This window comes from Protopterus annectens, chromosome 3.part0 (assembly GCF_019279795.1).
Source record: "Protopterus annectens isolate FY-2018-M chromosome 3.part0, PAN1.0, whole genome shotgun sequence".
Classification (NCBI taxonomy): Eukaryota; Metazoa; Chordata; order Ceratodontiformes; family Protopteridae; genus Protopterus; species Protopterus annectens.
In genome coordinates, this window is record NC_056731.1 from 115,042,342 (window position 1) to 115,060,444 (window position 18,103).

At 37.4% G+C, this 18,103-nt stretch overlaps 1 protein-coding gene across 1 annotated transcript in view; it reads left to right on the forward strand.

Annotated features, from left to right (window-relative positions):
• FAM221A (family with sequence similarity 221 member A) overlaps window positions 1-15,796 on the forward strand; it is a 414,642-nt gene extending 398,846 nt beyond the window's left edge. The window contains exon 7 of the mRNA XM_044064624.1: window positions 15,536-15,796. Coding sequence (XP_043920559.1) covers window positions 15,536-15,601 — 66 coding nt within the window. The 3' untranslated portion in view covers window positions 15,602-15,796. The remainder of the gene's footprint in view (window positions 1-15,535) is intronic.
• The last annotated feature ends 2,307 nt before the right edge of the window (window positions 15,797-18,103 follow it).

Sequence of the window (18,103 nt, forward strand, 5' to 3'; positions counted from 1 at the left end):
TCAGGAAGACTTACAGATGATGTTCTGCTAAAAATGATTAAGCAGGATGATCCAGATGACAGTTCTGCTGTTTCAAGGAGTGAGTTGGCAGATATTTTTGGAAGTGCTAAGGATGGTAGTATGGTAAAGGAACCAAGTGATGTGGCAGGAGAGAATGTAAGAGTTGAAACTTACAGCAGTGGCAAAAAGGAAAAGAAGAAAGCAGCAACAAATTGAGACGGTGTCTGGTTTTGTGGCAGCAAATAATGCAGTAACTAAAACTTAGGCAGCAGTGACAGCAGGCAAAAAAGGACAGCAACAACAGACTGTAAGTAAAACTGTTTTTAAAAAGAAGACCAACTGAGAATAAGATCAAAAATGTTTTTTTCTGCATGAATTTTTTTGGCATACAATGTAGGGACTAGCAAATGTAGTTGATTGATTAATTAATTTGCATTTAATTAAGTCATTAAACCAACTGGGATGAGTTTAAAAAGAGCTAACTCTTCTGGTTTGGTATTATCTGATGAAGTCGTATGTGGCAGGGATGAAAACGCGGTGACGTAGTTAAGCATTAATATTTTTTCTGCATTTATGTGTTTGAATAAACTGGGCTACTTGCACGGTGTGGAGTGATTTTTATACACTTGCCTTCCAGGTGCCTTGGTCTGCTTAGTTGGAAGTTTGGTACATTTTTGCAAGAAACCTTTTTACTCCTTGTGCTGTTTTCATTGCTTTTAAGATAAAAAAAAGACACTATAATAGACAGATATATATAGGACAATTTGGTAACTGTTCTGGGTTTTAAAGCTTAACAAATTCAGTCTTTTATACATACTGAGACAAAGACGTTTTGTGACTTAACATCTGAAACTGATGGACTGATGATGAATTTTCTTAAACTGTGTAACATAAAGAAGGATATTTATCCATGGAAAAATTTAATCTGATGATGTCAATATTCATTCTGTCCTCAACTGTTGGGTTTGGATCCAAACTTTGGATCCGACTCTGCTGTTACTAAAGCTCTTGATAACTAAAAAATGCTCAAGGTTCTCCCTTACCCATAATGCACCAACCCCTAACATACCTCGGATCTTGTTTGCCGCTTTTTGCAAAATGACATGGTCAGCTGTTACCTCTGGAGTTTCATTCAAATAAGTGCAGCTTTTTTCTTTAATCTCTTATATTCCACTTTATAATTCCCTTGCCCTTTTACGACATGTCTAATAAAGCACCTTCTTGGTTTAAAAAGTGTTTGAAATGTGGGCACAAACTGCCTCTTTCAGACATGCATACCCTTTGTGTTTATTGTTTAGGCCCGCAGCATCTTCTGGAGGATTGTTCCACGTGCAAGAACTTCAGTCCCAGGGCTCTTGTGGTTAGGAAGAATAAGCTTATACTAGAAGGTTTGTTGCCATCTTCCTTTGGTGAAGCTATCTCTGTGGCTCAGTCTCCCAAAATTCAAGCTAAGGACTCCATATCAAAATCTTCTAAGGCTTCTACTTCCTTGACTTCATTTTCAGAGCTGTTAAGGAAGAGATCGAAATCAGATCTGAGGAGATCTCAAAACTCCTCCACTTTAGATCTAAAGAAGAGGAAATGAGTGGATCTTACTTCCTTAGGTCTGACTAAAAAATCTACTGATCTGACTGCTTTGGGTCTATTACTCCAAGAACCAGGTATTCCCCTTCTTATGATCTTGTGCCATCCAAAGTCCCTTTCCTATTTTTGAAAAGGCACTGATCCAAGTCACCTACCCTTGCCTTGTCTCATTCATCCAGGAGTTTGACTGAGGAAGATGTGGACAGAATGATGAGAAAGTTCCTCTTGATGCAGATCCAGATGGGTGTTTTACTGGCTTCTACCCCCCGGGTCAGGAGGCCCATCCATCCATCTACCATACCACCAATTCATACTCCTTCTCTGATCCCTATAGTTACTTCAGAGTCCCTGGATCTGAATGTTCCTGGTCCATCTGGCTTGGATCCAAAGATAACTTTATCTTTGGGTCTGAAGCTGACTCTGAGTGCATCAGTTCCAACATCTTCACATTCAGATAACTCTCAGAGCTGAAGCTTCCTTGTTAGGTCTGAGGCATTGGAGTTGACTCTGAAGGTTTCAGAGCAATATCTGTGCCTTGGTGCTTCAGCACTGGATTGCTTGGCTCTGACTTCCTCCTCAAGGAAACTGCTTTCAGAGTGGGGGGGGGGGGGTCAGCAGTCCAGAAGTTGCCTTCTTGGCTCCAAGATCTAACTTCTCTCCAGAGTGGTCTACCTTTGAGGTATTGAAGAGAGTGTTTTCTGCTCTGACAAGACTTGCCCCCTTGAGTCTTCAATCTAGTTCCCAGATGTCTCCACACTTGGAGCCTCATCAATCTATGCCACAGGGACAACCAGCTTGAGACCCCCAGACTACCCAGCAGGGTTTCACAGTCTCTTCCAACACTTCCCCGGGAACACCCCACCAAGGAAGTCTCTAGGAAGAGAAAGTGTAAGAGGAGGCACTTGGACTATCTACAAGAGTCAGTCACTGAGGATACTGATTTTAATGAGGATGAAGGGTCCCTACAATCACCTCCAGAAAATATCTCTTTTGGAGACATCATTGAGATCCTTAAGCAGAGAGGTGGTTGGACCTCCAGCAACCCTTCAGCAGAGGAATCAGTATTTCTGGAGGATTTTGGAGCTGACTCACCTACCTCCTGGGTTACTGTGCCAGATCAGTTTCTGGCACCACTGGTCTGGAAGGAATTTTGGAGTAAAGGGGTGCCAGTGGATGCTATGGTTGTGGCGGAGGACGATAAGAAGGAACTTGCTGAACAAAGTTCCTCTGTTCATCCCTCTGACAAGGAGTCTAGGGTGATGGCTAGATTTGGGAAGTGTGTCTATGCTTCAACGACCTTGTCTCTTAGGTCACTGAACTATTTGGCACATTTTACTATGCTACATAGAGACTTTATCAAAGAACTTTCAAAATCCCTTTCAGGGACCATTACTGCTGATGCCCAATCATCTGTTGTCTCCCAGCTGACAATCCTCCAATCCATTTTGAATTAATCAATGAGGCTTTTTTTGCACACAGTCAAAGGTGCCTCAAGGGCAGTGGGTTCAGGCATATCCATTAGGAGACATGCCTGGATGCGTTTATGTAATTTTGTGGAACCCTTCAAGTCCTTATGTATCAATGCTTCCTTTGATGGCAGTTCATTGTTTGGCCCAAAAGTGAAGGACACATTATCCAGGTGTGAGAAGGCTGGAAAGACCCTCTCTGCAATGAACGTACATTTTTCAACACCTCAAAGATCCTTTTCTAGGAATCAATGAGGTGGTCAGAAAATGTGGTTCAGGGAGTCCCAGGGTCATTTCTAGGACACACATGGAGAAAGTTCTCCTAGGGGCAGAGGGGAGAACTCTAATGGATGACGATGCCCCCACGGTAGAGGAGGTCCACAAAACCAGGGGTCCAGAGATTCTTTCCTGGATAAACCCTACCAGTGCGCCTGAAAGGAGGCCTGATTCTCCACCTTGTGGAGGCAATCAGGGAGTCACTTATCCCTGCAGCAGAGAGTCTGGCTAAATATAACAAGAAATACTTGGCTGCAGAGGATTATCTCCAGAGGTTTTATAATTGCCTTTTCCCTTCCACCTCCACTGTATACAAAATTCCCGATGTTCCACCCAGTCAGAGGAAAGAAGCAGCACTAGGAATGGAAAAGCTGCTAGAAAAAAAGAGTTATCCAAGAAGTCCTGCTAGACCAGATAGAATCCGGAACTTACTCAAGATTCTTTTTAGTCCCAAAAAAAGCAGGAGACTAGAGACCTATTTTGGATCTGTGACTTGAACAAGTCAGTTTGCCATACAGCATTTTGGATGGGTTCAGTCTGTTCTACCCTTCCCGGGCAAGGACGACTGGATGTACTCGATAGACCTTCAGGATGTGTACTATCACATAAAGATGAGCAGACAATCCATAAAGTACTTGCACTTCCAGTTGGGAGCCAGTCACTACAAGTACAGAGCACTGCCCTTTGACCTAACCACAGCCCCCAGATTGTTCATCAAATGTATGGCAGTGGTGGCAGCTGCCTTGAGACTGCAGGGATTCTGCATGTTTCCATATCTAGACTACTGTCTCATTACCACCACAACCAGGCATCTATTAACAAGAGCAAGGGATCAGGTACTTCAGATTTGTTCTTATCTGGGAGAAGTCTCAGCTACAACCAACTCAGACCTTAGAATTTATAGGAGCAGTCTTCAACACGATATCAGTGACAGCTTCTCTTCCTCTCTGAAGAGTACAGACTAGCAAATTCCAGGTCAGGAAAATAATTTGCAGTACCAAAATTTCATCCTGCTTGATTCTTCAAGCACTAGGATCAATGTCAGCTGCCCTAACCTTAGTTCCTCTAGCCAGATTTCATATGATAATTCTTCAATGGATGCTAGCAACACAGTAGTTGATTCTTTACCAGAGCATGTCGGCATAAATAAGAATCACTCAGGTATGCAGGAGATGCCTCTGGTGGTGGATTCAGTCAGATCAGGTTCTACAAGAAGGTCATCCTTTCATTCTGTCTCCATAGTGACCACAGATGCTTTCCAGATTGGGCACTTCTTGGGAAAAACAGTCCAAGGCACTTGGACCCCGAAGAGGCCACCTTGCATATCAATGTCATAGAGATGAGAACAGTGCTCTTAGTGTTGCAGGCATTCCAGGAAACTCTCCCTTTAGGTGCAATTGCGATTCAAACAGACAGCATGTCAGTGGTTTGGTACATCAACAAAGAAGGAGGGACCAAATCTTACCCCTTGTGTTGAGAAGCACTCAGAGTGTGGCAGTGGGCAAGCTCATCCAACCACTGTCTCATAGCAATGCACATTCCTGGGAAGTCTAATGTGATAGCAGACAAATTGATCAAGTCCATTCTTTTACCTCACAAGTGGTCTCTCAACATGAAGGTGGCAGAAATGATTTTCTGCTGAGTGGGCCAGCCTTGCTGCAACCTTTTTGCTTCTCCCCTAAACATCAAATGCAGCAGCTCTTTTGCCCTAAACCCCCCTCAGTGGGAATCACAGAGGTACGCTCTACTTCATGATTGTTCCTTTATGGTCTCCTTTATGCCTACCCTCTGATTCCTCTCATTCTGAAATTTCTGCAGAAAGCCACCAGGTTGAAGAGCAAAGTCATTCTCATTGCACCTTACTGGCCTCATCAGATTTAGTTCCCTTTCTTGTGTGCTCATCTTCCTTGCCAACCTTGGATTCTGGATCCAATTTCAGATCTCCTGTCACATCCGACAGATATGGTTCATTTGGATATGTCAAACCTCAACCTATCTACGTGGTTTCTCTAATTCTGTTAATAGCCAGACAGCTGATGCTCTCTTTCCCTGTCTGTCATATCCTTTTATCTTCCCATAAACAATTTACAAGGAAGCTTTATACAAGTAAATGGAATAACATATTGATCACTTTTCAGCCCCAATTTATAATATACTCAAATTCCTGTCATCAATCTTTAATGAGAAGGCAAACTCCTCTACCATTAAATTTCAATTAGCAGCAGTATCTAATTTTCATGTTGGGTATTCAAGTTGTCCTGTGGTCTCTTCTAAACTTTGTAAAGCATTTTTGAGAGGCACCCTTCTACTGAGACCTCTATATAAAAATTCTACTCCACCATGGGATTTGCACTTGGTACTGCAGGCCTTAATTCATTCCCCCTTTGAGCCAGTAGCTAAATGCGATCGTAAGTTCCTGACCTTGAAAACTATCTTTCTAGTGGCCATTACCTCTGCTAGAAGAATTTTATAACTTCAAGCATTTTTGTCTAAACCTCCCTAATTGATCTTTCATAATTTATGGATAGAGTTGCATTACGTACCAGTGTGTCTTTCCTTCCCATGGATTGTTAGAATTCCATATCAGTCATTCCATTAATTTACCAGTATTCTTTCTTAAATTATAAATAAAGATGAATATATATTGCATTTACTGGATCTTCACAAACAATTACATTTTTACTTATATAGGACAAAAGAAATCAGAAAGACAGATCAATTATTTGTCTCCTTTGCAAATTTGAAATTGGGCAAATCAGTTACAAATGTCCACCACCAGAGGTATCTCTTGCATGCCTGAGTGATTCTTACATGCGCTGGTAAAGAATCAAACACTGTGTTGCTGGCATCCATTGAAGAATTCTCCTATGAAATCTAGCTAGAGGAACTAAGGTTATGGCAGATGGCTGATGATTGCATTTCTTTTATCTATAACAAGTTGGGTCTAATCTTACTAAAACCTTTAAGAGCCCATTCAGCTAGATCCATGGCAACTTCTTCAGTGTTTCTATATAGCGCTTCCATGAACGACATATGTGTGGCTGTAACCTGGGCCATTCCTCATACCTTTATCACTCATTACAAAATGGATCTGGTCTGGAGGGGTAGAGCAGCCTATGGCTCAGTTGTGCTCAGGAATATCCTTCCTTGGAGTCCACCCGGGATTTTGGGTAGCTGGGGACTCTGAACCAACAGTTGAGGATAGAATCAAAATTGACAACATCAGATAAGCAAGTTATATATTTCTGAAGACTGGTAGAGAAGGGTGAAGGCTGCCAGCCTAGCCAGATAGAATTGTGCAGATAATTCTATCATTTGTAAATGTGAAATGTTGAACTTAAAACAATGCGGCAACATTGCCATCTACTGTAAGGAAAACAAATTCAAATATTTCACCTCTGTTTTTTGAAATTAAAATTACGTCTTGTATGTTCCTTTGATCTGTAGAGCTTGGAGTCAGTCTGTCTGAGCTAGCACATTCTTTCTATTGTTTTAACTTAAGGAATAATTACTAGAATTTACATGTGGAATGTTCTTTATTGCAAGTGTAAAAGAATGTAAATGCAGTTTCTGTGTGGCCTGGGAACCAGGTAGGTGTAAAAGATGATGTAATGTTTAACAGAACTGCAGTTTCAATTTAAACAGTGAGAACCAGAGATTATTAAGCATTTTGATCTTGGACATCTAACTCAGCACTGCCTGTTCTCTTAAGTAAGTTATCTTAGAAGTGTGTTTTCTTGTAGAAATGGCTAGGACTATAACAATTAGACTGTGTTTTTCTGTTATGTCAGAACTGTACTACTGAATTATTTTAAGTCTCTGTGTGATCTCTGAACTCTTGAATAGCACTGTGGTGTAGTAGTATTGTCTTGTGTTTTCATTATTTATTATTAAATATTTTAAACACTTTCAACTGTGGCTGGTTTATGTGGATATAAATTAAGCTCTAGAGTACATTGCATGCTTATAAGTGATCCTGTAATAAACCCTTCCAATAAACCTCTATTCCTTAAGTTACATTTCTATTGGATATTAATATTGCACAGTAATAATTGGGCACCCTTTTAAGGGCCTTTGGGTAGCTGATAATTATTAGCTGGTGGTGGCAGTAATTACTACCGTGTAGTCTGGGAATAGGGGCACAGCTGGGGAATCTGTGTCAGCCTATTCCAGGAGTGTCTGTGAAGTTGTATAAATACTTATCTCAAAGTGTGTGTGTGTGTGTGTGTGTGTGTGTGTGTGTGTGTGTGTGTGTGTGTGTGTGTGTGTGTGTGTGTCAGCTACTTGGGCAGGGACACGAAGCACTGGCTGCAGGGTACTGGAGGTTAGGCTGAGATCTGGACCCTATAGCTGTGCCAGTGGGGAGTCTTATTATGGACCTGGGGAGCAAGGGAGTGACAAGCCCCGGACTGACTGTGATCTCTGTTTGCTCTTAAGGGAAATTGCACTTTACTGTGTGTATTTGTTATCCTTTCCTCCCATATGAGATGCCCTCTCTGGTGTTAGTGGTAAGGATTGAGGCTTCCTGATTGCTGGGCCAGGGCACGGGTGTCACAGTATTCACCATAATGTTCCATCTGTGTTGTCCATTTTCATTCTTCCTCAACTTCCTGCCCACCAACCTCCTAACCCTTGATTCAACAGACTTCTCAAAGTATGAGATAATGTAAGAACACCACTGTTCATTATGATTGAGCTCCAGATATAGTTCCTTCTGTAGAAAATATACAAATATTTGTGCCTTTATGTATGCACATTGGCAGATGCCACTTTAGGTAAATCAGCAAACAAGATCTGAGGTATGTTAGGGCGTGGTGCACTATGGGTAAGGGAGAAGCTTGAGAGCTTTTTGGTAAACACAAGATTTAGTAACGGCCGAATCAGATCTGAACCCAAGAGTTGAGGAAGAATCAAAATGGACAACACAGACGGAATATTATGGTAAGTACATAACTTCTTTCTTTTCTGGTCATATATTGCAGCTTAGAACTGATGAACTGGAAGAAGACAATGTTAAAAAATGCAGTCAAGGTCTGCATGAAATTGTTGATAATATTAAGAAAGTTAGAGATGAAAGAAATGTATGGAATGGAGGGTAGAGATTGGAAGTTGAAAAAAAAACATGGTGAAATACTTGCAAGTGTTAATTTTGCGGCTGGCCATGTATGGACATTATGATATGCTGGCCAGCCTAAATCATGCCTGCTTTGTGGGGACTTATTTAGTTAATGATTGTGGCAAGATGCAATGTAAGCAGTGTGGGGAGAAAGGACTTACAGCAAGAAGGTGAGTACCTGAATGAAGGTTATGTAAAAAAGGGACACTTTTGGATTGATTGTCAGGAGCAAAAAGTAAATAATGAAAAAGAAGGGCAAAGTGAAAAACATATATGAGGAAGGACAACAAGAGGGCAGGGAAGTGGATGAAGTAGGTGAAGAAAAAACTTTAGAAGAAGAAAAAATATAGAGAGGAAAATGAGGAGAGTGCATCAGGAAGAAGAGGGGTTAGAAGAAGGGATTGATATTAATTTTTTTTTTGAATTTCTAGCCAGTGAAAAATCTGATTCTGATGATCAAAGAATTTTTGTCATATTGATGAATGCTGCAGTAGCCTTAGCTATGTGGGTTATATCCTGCCCAGGATATAACAGCTGACCAGCTGCCAAAGCTGAAATAAAAAAAACAAAAATTTTAAAATATTTCTTCTAAACTTAAAAAGAATTAAAAGCAACAACTTTAGAGTACTTTTGGCAAATGTAACTGTATTATTAACACTGTAAGAAGAATATGGATACTGGATTGGTTTGCTAAATGTGATGTGGATGTTATTTTGTTAGAGGATCTAAGATTCCTAACAAGTGAAGTAAGATTGAAAACAGATAAATCGTGGGAGGTTGGAAATATTATATGAAACCTAAGAAGTGGCTGTTGTTCTGAAATGGCAGTATTGTGTAAAAACAGTGAAAATATAATGTTGGCATGGATGGAAATATTAACTGTTGTGGATGTGAGATGGAGAGAATATGTTAATAGAATTATTGCATTATATGCATATATAACTAGCAAAGAAAGATGTAAAAAAAACAAGAAGTAATAAAATGTAAATTAACTGGTTGGAACAAAAGTCAATGGAACAATAGAAGGGGGGCATTTGGATTTGAAATTGATTATTTTGTATTATCGGAAGGTTTGGTGGTAGCAGATGGTGATACAGTTGTGACGGGTTTTTCAGACAATTTATCAGTATGGATGGAAGTGATGAAGAAAGAGAGTATAATATAATTGGAAAGGGAATAAAAAGGTTAACAGCAGATGGGATGACATTGGAGAGTGAGAAATTTTGTAGTTATGTAAGGATCATATAACCATGAAGGTGGATTGAATTTAAAAAGAAGTATAAAAAGTGTTTTGTTTTTCAATGGTAGGTTGATGGAAGAAAAAAACACTAAGTGAAATAAGGGAAAATGTATTGAAATGTATTAGAGAATTTAGAGAATAATACAAGAGGGTATTATTGTCTTTGTGTCTTTTGGCTTTTCCCGGTTAGGGGTCGCCACAGTGGAACTCCGGTCTGCTAATGATTGGCATGATATTGAAAAAAGAAGTATATATAAAAGAAATCAAGAAAAATTAAGGCATTATACTTTAGGTAGAAATATTTACAAGGGACTAGGGAGGATATATCTGCATATTTGGGTAAAATAGTAAAGGAGGATATTATTATAATGAGGGAAATGAAAAATGTAAAATGAAAGGGGTAAAGAACACAATAGCAAATTATGAACATTATAGCACAGAATGTGGAAATATGTAAAAGAGTAAAAAGAAGGAAAATAAGAAATAATGGAAAGTAAAAAAAAAAAATCTGGAAGAACTTAAGGACGAATTTGTAAAAGAAATTGCCATTACTAAATTGGATGAAATACTCAGGAAAAGTTAAGTGTTGATTCAGTATCAGGTCCAGATGGTATACAGTATGAAATGTACATGAAATTAGTGGATTGGCAGAGAGTATTTTGTAAAAGTACTTAATGAATGGTTGAAGGTAGTGTTTGTTTATGAAGAGTTACATAGTGGGATATTAAAATTTATATGGAAGAATAATGAGAGGAATAAAATAAAAAATCAGTGACCCATGAGACTAAATAACACAGATTATAATTGTTTATGAGAATAATACAGAGGAGAATGCCAGTAAGGATGAGAGATATTATGGAAGGAAAAAAAAAAACTGTTGTTTAATGTACTCCTTGTTGTCTCTAAATATTTCCATAAAATGCCCAAAATCTACACTGTACCTGTCATCGTTGTTCTTTTTACTATTGGAGCTTTTCTCCCCTGGCCTCTGCTGAAAACGGGCTCACACCCAGATGGACTATCCCAGTCAACAAATGTAAAACAAATAAATAAATGTATAGTATAAAAGGGAAGGGATGTCAAGAATTGTTATTGGTTGTGAGAAACATTGTGTATGATATAAGCAAAAGGGAAGATGTGAAACTTGTGGTAGGTGATATTAGTAAGACATTTGATACAGTAGGACATGATGCTTTGTGGGATGTTATGGATTAGTATGGAATATGTAATCGAATTAGGAGAGTCTGTATGCCAGCATATCAAAATAATAGTGTGAGAGTGTTACTGAATGGGTGGCTGACTTAAGAAATGTGCATGAAGTATGTTGTAAGACAAGGATGTCCTATGACTGGAACATTGTTTGCACTGGTAATGAATGTAATAATGAATGATGTAGCTTATAAAAAAAATGAAAGATGCTACATATGTATACAAAAGGAGATGATGATTCTAGTAGTTTTGACATGCGCAAATAATCTGAATGGATGTTTAAAGCAAATGTGAATGACCTTGAATAAAGATAAAAGTAAGGGTTTGGGTAATGTGATGAAAATTGGGGATGTATATTTTTCAGTTAATGAACCATCTTTGCTAGGAATAAAACTTAAGGAAAATGATGTGGTTAAGATACAATTGGAGGATTTGATAAAAATAAATGAAAGAAACGTCTTCTGTGGAGAATGTATAGATTAGCATTCAGGAAAAAGGTTTATCTGATAAATTCTATATTAATGGCAAAAATAGCACATATATCACGTTTAGATGATGCCACAAAAACATGAAAAGGAAATTGTGCAATTGGCATTTCTTTTATCCATCCATGCATCCTCAACCCCTTTTTCCATTTTGCACATGGGGTTGGAGTGCCACTTCAGCAGTTACAATCATCTCGAGCCAAGGTTTACACCACCGGGTGGCTAGCCCTGCCATGGTAGTTCATTTGTAGAACTCACTTGCAGATGCGCTCTCATCTACAGCTAATTTAGAGTATCCAATCCATCGACTGCATGTCTTTGGAATGTGGGAGGAAACCAGAGCACCCAGCGGAAACCCACATGCTTGCAGGGTGGACATGCAGACTCCGCACAGAAGGCACGCCAGCCAAGAACTGAACTGGAGAGCCTCTTGCTGTGAGGCAACAATGCTAACCACTATACCACTGAGGCCACCCTCCTCAGAAGGAAATTGACATTTCTTTTATATGGTGTTCAAAATTAAACTCAATGAAAAGATGTGTGTTGTATATGAGTGAAGATGAAGGGCAATTGGGGGTTACTAAATCCACTTGTTTATGTTGCTTCTTTAAATGTGTATAACGTGTTAAAGTAGGTAAAGGAAGATAATGAGAAATTAATAGTGAGAATGTTTAAATGTAAGTACAAAGATTTCTGGGAGATGATGAGAATAAGAAAAAGAGAAAAAGAATATGTAAATGAAGAAATTAAAAATTATCAAGAAAAATACTAACATGGAAAAAAATGGCGATATAGAGAAAGATAGAATGGTGTTGTATAAAACATGTGATGAAACAATATTATTATGTATATCCATGGCAACATTTACCGGAAGATATGAATGAAGCCATTAAAGTTAGGAAAAAGTAGTGCTCCAAGATAGCAGAGTTTCAAGATTTCCTATGGAGACTGGTAATAAATACATTACCAGTAAAGGGGAATATGCTGTATAAAAAGAAAGTTTAAATAGTGTGTTTATTTTGTGGGGAGGAAGAGACAATAGAGCATGTTTTTTTTTTTTGAAATGTGAAAGAGTGGTGAAACTCTAGAAGAAGTTCTGTGAAGAAAAACATTTTGAGAATATTAATGACATAAACAATATAGATATGATTATGTATGGATATTATAAGAGCAACAAGAAGGAATATGTGAAAAGGGTAGATAGGGATTTAGTTTATGTAATATGGGTTATTTGGAATGAAAGACTGAATGAAATTTTGTTTAATGGAAAATGGATTTTGGTGGCTATGTTGTGAAAAATTAAATTATTATTGTGGAAGGAGTGGGAGTCAATTATGGTAGAATATCAATGAGGATGTAAGAAAAATGATAATTAAAAAATGGAAACATATGCATATATGTCTCTCTCTCTCTATATATATATATATATATATATATATATATAAATTTATATATATTGATCTATCTATATATGTATATATTATATATTGATCTATCTGTATATGTATATATATATATATATATATATATATATATATATATATATATATATATATATATATATATATATATATATATATATATACTTGTAAATATGTAGATATGCAAATATTTTTTTTTATGATAAAAGACTACTCTTTTTGATAGGTGCCATAGGATCTTTACACCCACCTGAGCTACCACTAACTCAGACAAATGGGGCCTCAGTGTAACATCTGATCCTGAGGATGACACACTCAGGAGTAGGTTCTGTAGTGTAGTGGTTATCACGTTTGATAATGCAGAAGTTCTTGGCGTTGATCCCCAGTGGAACCATTATAGAGATTAGGAGTTGGTTTAATGGTTAAGGTGTTTCCCTTATAGACACAAGTTGCAGGATTTTATTCTCACCTTTGTAGGGGAAATTGACTAGGCTTAAAATGACCCACAGTACTTACCTATGACTGCAGCACCTCCTCTTCCCTTTTGCTGTACTGCAGTGTAAGCAATCCATCTAGCTAGCTTATGAGGAGAACCCAAAGCCTTCTGCACCAAAGGCGAGTGTGCTGCCTTTTGCACTATTGACAGTGCTAGACAAAATGATACAGTATATAAATCATCCAGTAGTAGTAACATAACACATACCTGCTGCCATTTGTTATGTTACTACTATTGGATGGTACAGTAAGTAAATCATCTAACAGTAGTAATATAACAAATGGCAGCAGATATTTCAAAAGGGAAGACAAAATGATAATATGATACAGTACACAAATCATAGAATAGCAGTTACATAACAAAAAGCAGTAGTTTATTTTTTAGATTCATAGTTGTCTATGATGAAATAATGGAATACGCGTACTCATATCATACTTTGAGTTAATAAGAATACAGTAGTGGTATGTTAAAATAATTTATCTCAGAATTCTAAAAGTAAGATTAGTTGCAATGTTTTAGATATCCATTTATATGAAATCATACCGATATGCACAATGTCCAAAATGTAATGCAATTGTATATACATTCCTAATGCATAGGTTCATAGATTACTACTAGACTAAGTACCACAGGGGCCATTGCAAGCCTAGCCACACCCCCCAAACCATTTGGATCTCAAGAGTCATGGGCATCTGTATGGGGGTCGTTAGTTGGTAGGTAACTAAAGGATAATATTTTTCTTATTGATATGCTCTGTCCATAAGGGACATTGGGGCCAGACTGGGGGTAAAGCAATGATCTGATATTATCATTTACAGTCATTCCTCAACAAATGGGTGTATATATGGGTCCCCTTCAAAACATCTAAAACCCATAACATCTAATTTCATAACATTGAGACCAGAACATCTAAAACCCAAAACATCTAAAACCCATAACATCAAATTTCATAACATCTAACACTACAAATCACATGAAAATAACACCCCCCACATATAATGACACCAAACTACCAAACACACTTTTTACTACTTTTCTGCAGGGGGGGCTTGATGCAGTGGGGTTAGGAAATTAACTTTCTCCCACTCTAGTGCAATCTAGGAGTTGGTATATTTAATTTACGAGGGGGGGCAGAGCCCCCCACATGGGGGGGTGCAGAAACGTAGTAAAAAGTGTGTTCAGTAGTTTGGTGTCGTTATATGTGGAGGGGATGTTATTTTCTTGTGATTTGTAGTGTTAGATGTTATGAAATTTGATGTTATGGGTTTTAGATGTTATGGTCTCAATGTTATGAAATTAGATGTTATGGGTTTTAGATGTTTTAAAGTAGACCCGTATATATATATATATATATATATATATATATATATATATATATAGGTTTACTATGGGAAGGACGATTCCGTCGAATGATGGAATCACCGACCCACGTCTGTGAAAGTGACAATATCAAATTCCGACATTGTTGAAATACATCTCGACTTCAGCCTTGAAATGGGGTTTAACATGGGTCAAGATGGGGGCGAGATTTGTACTTCGACAATGCAAGGTTTGACATTGTCGCCATTCGGCCTCCGGACTTCGGTACAGTGGATTCGAAGCAATTCACTTCAACCTTCTCATAGTAAACCATATATAAACCATATATATATATATATATATATATATATATATATATATATATATATATATATATGTGTGTGTGTGTGTGTGTGTGTGTGTGTGTGTGTGTGTGTGTGTGTGTGTGTGTGTGTGTGTGTGTGTGTGTGTGTATATGTATTTGAAGGAATCTGGTCACTACTTCTAAGCTGTGAAGAGGGTAACAAAGCAGGACTATTCCTGCCTTAAAAGTCTACTTGCTCTTTTTATTATGACACAGGCTACAGGTGTGATAAATATGCTTTGCCTTCTTGGACTTGTACCTTAAATGTTGTTTGTGAATTGTTTCCATAAAGACAAAGCTGAACAGCATAGTAGTCTTACAACCTCCTCCAAATAATGTGAGCTGTTTTGGGCAATTGCCTTCTGTCTTTTTGTGTTTGTCTGTCATGTCTTTGTATTTCCACCCTTTTGGTCAGGAACAGATGACTAACATAAATTTTGTAAATTCACTAACTAGAATGAAAGGTGGATTTTTCTCAGAACTCAATCTGCCTTGAAACTGGAATAATTGTATGTATTCAGAATTTGATATGTAGAATATTTGTCTAATATTAATGTTGTTCTATTTGTTTTGTTCCAGCTAAAAATGGAAAGGATTGCAAAGAGACAGAAACAGCATTCAAAAGCAAAAAGCAAAACTAAATAGTAGGATGAACTCAGACTCTGTGAACAGAAAAAATAATTAAGCGTTTTATTATGAATACTGTTCTTAAAAAGATGGAAGATTATGGTCTGCAGTTGAAAATTATAGGATTAATCTGTTGTGATATCTCATAACTTTTTCAAGATGTTTATTTAAAGGCACTTATTTATAAATTAAAAAAGAATGTTTGAATTGTTATTGTGTTTATTAGATTGATGATATTTAGTGTACAAAAATCAAAAATATTTACCTACACAGAGCTAGGTATGTATTGTGTGCACTGTATGATTAGATATTAGCCAGAACTGTGCAGTATTTAATTCTTCACATTCCAGAAGAATTATGTTAAATGCTGGGCTAGCCAGTAACTGCACACAGTGACTTTGTACTGATGGGGCTGACTATGTAAAGTGCCTCAGTTAGTGAGGCCGACTACATAAAGTGCCTCAGTTATTGCTAACTGATACTTTTAGCTAAGCACATAAAACTGCCCCTAAAATTAGGAACAAATGAATTTCGGTTAGTATAGTTTGACAGCTGGTTGCAAATCTCATGCATACACACAGATGCACACAGGGGCACACACAGAAAACACTTTCAGGGAGGTCAGATCAGACTCTAGACTTGTTATATAATAAAGTTATGTTCACACAAAAAGTATTATTCCAAGAGTAGTATTTTTAACTAACGTAAGGTTATATACAGAGAATTCCCTTATAATTCAGTTCAAAAATATTCTGTCTCTGAGAATAATCACCAGAAACAGATGAATATTTACAAGGAATAACTTTACAGACTCATCAGTATGTGTATATCTGTGTCCATGTGAGTGAATGTGTGTGAACATGTATTTGTATGATAAATAAGAAAAAAAAGGATAAATAAGAAAACACTGTGGCTTTTTTTTCTTATTTATCCTTTGGTTTTCAGCTACTGAATCTACAACCTACATACTGTTGTGCTTTGTTTATGTATTTATATGATTGTAGTTAAACTGGCTGAGTGACAATGTTATCTAAAGAGAACTCGCCTGGTCAAAATGTTTGAAAGTCATTTTCACTGAAAATCAATTTAATCAAATACAAAATAACTGAAACATGATGCAATCAAAATGCAAAGGGAAAACTTTAAAAAAAAAAGTGTTTTTTCAGGGTAACAAGCTTCTTGCATCCCCTCACACCGCCTTACTTATATATACTAGCTCCACAATCACACAACTGAATAAGAAAAAAAGATAAGTGAAAATGTAGGGTCTATATCACTTCAATGAAACAGCTCAACATCGAATGTTATAACATTGAACTGCATACTTCGAATGTGAAAAACACGAAAGCTTACAATATCGAAAAAATGAAATCTGAATAGCAACACTTGGCCACCTCAATGCAAACAAGGACGTGAACATGCTAGTGGCGTAACACAAAAGTGCATAGTATAATATATCCAATTAACTAATTAACACTAGAAACCTTTGCTATATAAAATCTCAACTGTGTAAATGTAAGTGGACATGACATGTGCTTTACCCAATAACGTTAACTTAAGTATTTACAATTTGATTGGTATGCTTGTACACCACTATACATTCATTACAATCTCAAAAGCATCGCAATTGCATTTATAAACTGAACAGCTGTGTATTCTGGCCTGTTTTTAATACTAATACTTTGCAATCTGTGCTCCCTTTCAATGTACTTGTTCTTTTTGGGTGATGTAGGGCAACCTGATTTCATTAATAAACGAGTTTCATTGACTCTATTCTGCTCCCTTACCAGCACATTTACAATAGAAGGAATATCAGCTATTTGTCTGCCTAACAAACAACGTAGTCACTTTTGCCAGCCTTCTACGTAATTTTGTGTCCTGGGCAGAGATAACTGGTTTAATGCATAAACGTTCCAGAATTCTACTGGAAACATTGCAGGAAAGTGACTGACATTTGATATTTGTGTTTGTTGCTTCCGTGGACGTCTAGAGATATAAATCTCTGTAAAGTATGTTAGTAGCTCTTTACTATCAGGAGAAAAGTTTGCACTAACACATTTAAATGTTTCAAGGACATCATCTAGATTTAGGAATGTTAAAGCTATCAAACGTTTCACATCTAACTGAAAACTCATGCTACTACCATACAGATTTGCAAGTCCTAAAGCCTGTATTTTTCTCCATAGTGCTTGCGTGAAATGAAATAAACAGCCTTTACCAGTGACAGATAAAAAGTTGTGTTTTACACTCTTAATTGCAGCTAGTTCAAAGTCTGTTAATATGAACCTTACATTGTACTGCAAATCAGCAGTAGACAGTAGCTCGTGCACACACTCCCACAAAATGTTATAAGCTTTATATGACTTTTTAGTCATCAATGCAAAGACTAACGGCAAAGACTTAGTTTTCTCTGCAAATGTTACTAATGCATGGATTGTATACAGTTGTCAACATAACCTCCCTCTCATAAGAAATATACTGTCCATAAACCATATAGTAGCATTACACAAATCACGCAAA